The 4,257-nt window shown below is 40.5% G+C and overlaps 1 protein-coding gene across 4 annotated transcripts; it reads left to right on the plus strand.

The window, feature by feature from the left end:
• The first annotated feature begins 882 nt into the window (after positions 1 to 882).
• LOC132195661 (SET and MYND domain-containing protein 4-like) lies at positions 883 to 3,334 on the plus strand. Of its 4 annotated transcripts, none has more exons than XM_059617804.1 (6): positions 883 to 1,169; positions 1,281 to 1,690; positions 1,928 to 2,165; positions 2,219 to 2,358; positions 2,420 to 3,057; positions 3,195 to 3,334. In XM_059617804.1, the coding sequence occupies exons 2-5, from the start codon at positions 1,382 to 1,384 to the stop codon at positions 2,522 to 2,524; spliced, it is 792 nt and encodes a 263-aa protein (XP_059473787.1). In that variant the 5' UTR covers positions 883 to 1,169; positions 1,281 to 1,381; the 3' UTR covers positions 2,525 to 3,057; positions 3,195 to 3,334. The 4 variants fall into 4 exon arrangements, with proteins under 4 accessions (XP_059473787.1, XP_059473788.1, XP_059473789.1 ...); XM_059617805.1 differs by having other exon boundaries at positions 883 to 1,155; XM_059617806.1 differs by having other exon boundaries at positions 883 to 1,068.
• The last annotated feature ends 923 nt before the right edge of the window (positions 3,335 to 4,257 follow it).

The following is a 4,257-nucleotide window of genomic DNA, read 5'->3' on the forward strand; positions in this document are numbered from 1 at the left end:
TGAAATATAGCAAATAATTGTAAATGCTTCCTTGAAAGTAATTGCAAGCATGTCAATATTTTAATGCAAACTATTGGTGATAATGATCTGGAATCAATTCGGTTTCTACTGTTTCTCTTTATATTAATGAAAAGCCACTTCTGAAGCCTCTAGGTGATATAATCTTCAACGAATGAATCAAAAACAGAGTTTGCAGATCATTGCAGAATATAATAGTTATTTTATTGTTTTTTCCCATTCATTTTTCTCAGTTGATTTGCAAGTTATACTAAAGCCAGATTTACTTAAAATAATTAATGAAAAAAACGAGGATTTGCAGCTTCGGTGTATCAAAACTTGTTAGCAATTTATTGTAAGTGCGCAGCTTTGCAAATGATTTCAAATCTCTCCTCGCACTTGCGCCAAATCTAAACAACATTACGCTTAACATTTCTGGAGACGACGGAAAGGAAAAGTTCAATGCCTTTGGCCTGAAAGCCTTTGCCAAAAATGTTGGAAACATTAGTCTGTCACCGTACTTTTCATTTTGAAGCCCAAACTCATGTCTAGCCCTGCGGAATAATTATCTTTTAATTTGATTGTAAACCTAATTGAAGCATGTGATGTTACTTCTATTAATGAATCATAATTGTTGTACATAAGGAACTTGTTTGTTTTGTTTACAATAAGTGATGGTATTAGTTGTAAAAATGAGATTAAAAAAAATTAAATTTTAATTATCTTATAATGTTGAAGTGAAATCTGATTTTCACTTGTTGATTATGCAGAAACTATATGTGATGCTCGTCTCGTTTGAGCTTTGAGCCCCTCATTTATATTTTAATGACTGGGACATCTGGAAAATTATTCTCTTGCATGCATCATTCGCGGCAAAAACTTGAAAACTTTTGAATTTCTAGTTGATACTATAAAGCGCATGCGCTTTCTTTTCAAGAGTTTTTGTTTACATCAACTTGGGGAGGAGAAGAAATCGGCATTTTTGGCATTAATTTTACACCTTTCGGTATCTGCATGGAGCTGGTTTACCTTAAAAAAACAACCGAAACTTAACAAACTTGCATTTCACACGTAATCTGAGTCGCACGAGTTACATTTCAGAGTCAACCGAACGACAGAGATCATACGTCGTCGGCGTCCGTCGCCCTTTTTTGAGTCGTCTGTGGATGCTGGTTTTTCTACCTCACGCATCTTTTCATTGTCTTTATTTTATTTTTTTTTTTGTTAAAACAACATAAATAATCGGCCTTTAATTCATGGTCGGTGTTTTCCTTTAATTTCAGTTTGGTTCCAAATCAATTAGTTTGAATTTGCGCCAAAAGCATCTCTTGTTCGTCATGCTGAAGCCGGCGAAATATAAAGTGATCCACAAGTACTGGAACGTATGGAGCCGGACGTGCTGAGGACGAACGGCAACGAGTTCTTCAGACAGGGCGACTACGTCAGGGCCATCGCCCTTTACACCAAGAGCGCGTCCGTGGCGGCGGCGGACAGCAGGCCTCGAGGTCTGGCCTTGGCCAATCGCAGCGCCGTCCTCCTGGCCCTCGGCCTCTACGAAGAGTGCCTCAAGGACGTGGAGGCCGCCTTCAGGTGCGGCTACCCTGACGATCTCGCCCACAAGCTGCACCTGAGGTCGGCCGTCTGCCACAAGGCCCTGGGCGACGCCGACAAGGCACAGAAGAGCTTTCAAAAGGTGCGATGAAAAAAATTTAAGCAAAAATCGGTGAATTATTGTGAAACTGCAAAAGCAAAAGGTTTATTTCACAGTCAATGATGACATGAAAACTCATTTAAATTTATTAAACGAAAATGTGAATAAAATTAGAAAAAATGGTCTGCACTCTCTTTTCACATAAATTTATTCGTTCAATCAAATTTTTAAAACCTCAAATATTTTTATTTAAAGAGGAGATGATTTCGATTTCAAAAGGTTCTCCAAGAATTCAACCTGCCTCTGGACAAGAGGGAAAAGGTCGCTGAGGACGCGAACAGGCAATTTAAAGAAGTTCATGTGCCGAAAGTCCCGCGGATCAGGGTGCAGTACCTGAATCCACCTGAGCTGAGCTACGGGGCTCAACAGGAGAATCCAGCATTGTCCGCTGGTGTGAGGAAGAGACCAAATCCCACCTTGGGCCATGTTTACGTCGCAGAAAGAGATTTGTCCATCGGTGAGGAGAGATTCCTGATTTTTAAATTCTTTTTAACTCAAGATTTATTTCAGGCGATGTGATTCTGGTTGAAAACCCGATGATGTACGGATTAACCTTTGACTACTACGACAGTGAAGAGAAATATTGGACGTACTGCCACGAGTGCTTCAAATTTTGTCTCAACCTCACACCCTGCCCGTCATGTTCGTGGGTAACTGTTCTGCATTTAAGTTTAAAAAACAATCCTTAATGTTGTAATTTTATTCCCACAGTCTCTCTATTGCTCCAAGATGTGCAGGGCTGAAGCTCTGCAAAAGCACCACAGAGTCGAGTGCGGAGTAAAACAATCTGCCATCGATGGGATTTTGAGGAAGTAGAAGAAGCAAATCAAGACCTCGGTGCTCATCGCCGTCGACCACCTCTTCAAGGTCATCTCCTTCCTGGGTTTGCAGAACTGCATCACCGCATTGTCTGACGACGACAAGCACCAAGTTTTGGAAACTGCCTCTGAAAGCATCAAGAAAATCTTTGCTGTGAAGAAGGTCAAAATTGGGTATAGACGTGTCAAGGACTTTGATGAGTCATTTGTTGTGGACCAAGTTGTGGCCAGCTTCAAGCTCAGTTCTAAAGAGACCAAAAGACTGGCCACATTCCTCACAGAGATCTCTTCCATTCTCGAGAGGTACAAATTCTGCATCCTCGAGTTTGTCCTTTCTCAGAATGGTGACCACTACGACTGCCTTGACCACAATCAACATGCCTGGGGCTTTTTTGCCACGGCCGCGAAGTTCAACTACTCTTGTGATCCAAACACACTCCAGTCTTTTCACGGAAAGACAATGGTGCTGAAGGTGTCCAGACTCATCAGAAGTGGGGAGGAGATTTTCCTTCAGGGCGACTTTGACTTTAGGTCAGTGCATCCACACAATTTTTTTTTACCTATCAATGCAGTGCACTTTTTGCACTTCCGATGCTTTACACCATGTAACCTAAAAAAAGCACAATCTCATTTATTACTTTTATTTATTCAGGAAAACACTGTTTCAGGTTCTTCTCGCTCTCTTACCGTCAGAGGGTGAACGAGATTAACTCGTACGAGTGCCACTGCGACGCTTGCATCTTCGACTGGCAATGCACTGATGGGCAGAAAATGCTTGCAGATTTCATTGAGAGTAGTTTCCATTGTCGGCAGCTGGCCGTCAAGTTGGCCAAGCACATCAACACAAATGATCCAGCGGCGTACCTTCCTAGGTTTACATCTGATGAAACTTACAGACTCTGCGTGGATGTTGTGAACGAGTACTCAAAGCGCCAACACAGAAGAGACTTTGTTATGTATGGCAAAGCCGCCATGTATATCCAATTGTACCTGCATTCTCTCACCAAGAAGTTTTTCTTCGGAGAAAGAGCTGCTGGTCAGCAAGACAATGAGACACGCCATTACGTCTCTGTTCCAGAATCACTCAACATTTTCCACACAGATAATACAAGATATGGTCCAGCAATGGTTGGCCTCTAATCATTGAAAGTCCAGCCAGTTAGTCATAAAAAGAAATCTCATTGAATTGAACTAAGACGAAATTCTTAAATTTTAAAAATGTATTAACAATTTCAATAACTTTCTTATGCCCAAATAATACAAGTTTACAAATTTTAATTTGGTGCATAACTAAATTAAGTCTAAATGCATCAAATTTGTTTCAGAAATGCGCTAAATTTAAGTGCCAGTGTTGTTTATTAGTGCTTGAGCTGCCTTATTTGGTTTTGAATAAAATATTTTTGCAAAATGCTTGGTTCGTAAATCACGGATTTTCATTTCATATGTAAAAACGAAAAAGGAACTCGTATTTTCTGGAAAACTCTTAATTTCTTACACAAAAGTAACAAAAACAATCGTATAATATATTTAGTTTCAATTAGTTCAGCACAAAATTACTGCACCCCAAATAAAAATGTCGGATTGGAGTCTGTCGGAATAATATTTAAAAGAGTATTGGAAAAGCACCACTTTTACATGCATTTCTCGCGGCAAAACCCTTGAAAGCTTGAGTCTTCGCGGTACTGCGCATGCGCCCGTCGCGCCCACCAGCGGCGGCATTCAGATTCAGAG

Source organism: Neocloeon triangulifer, unplaced genomic scaffold (assembly GCF_031216515.1).
Source record: "Neocloeon triangulifer isolate White Clay Creek 2 clone unplaced genomic scaffold, ASM3121651v1 ptg000010l, whole genome shotgun sequence".
Classification (NCBI taxonomy): domain Eukaryota; kingdom Metazoa; phylum Arthropoda; class Insecta; order Ephemeroptera; family Baetidae; genus Neocloeon; species Neocloeon triangulifer.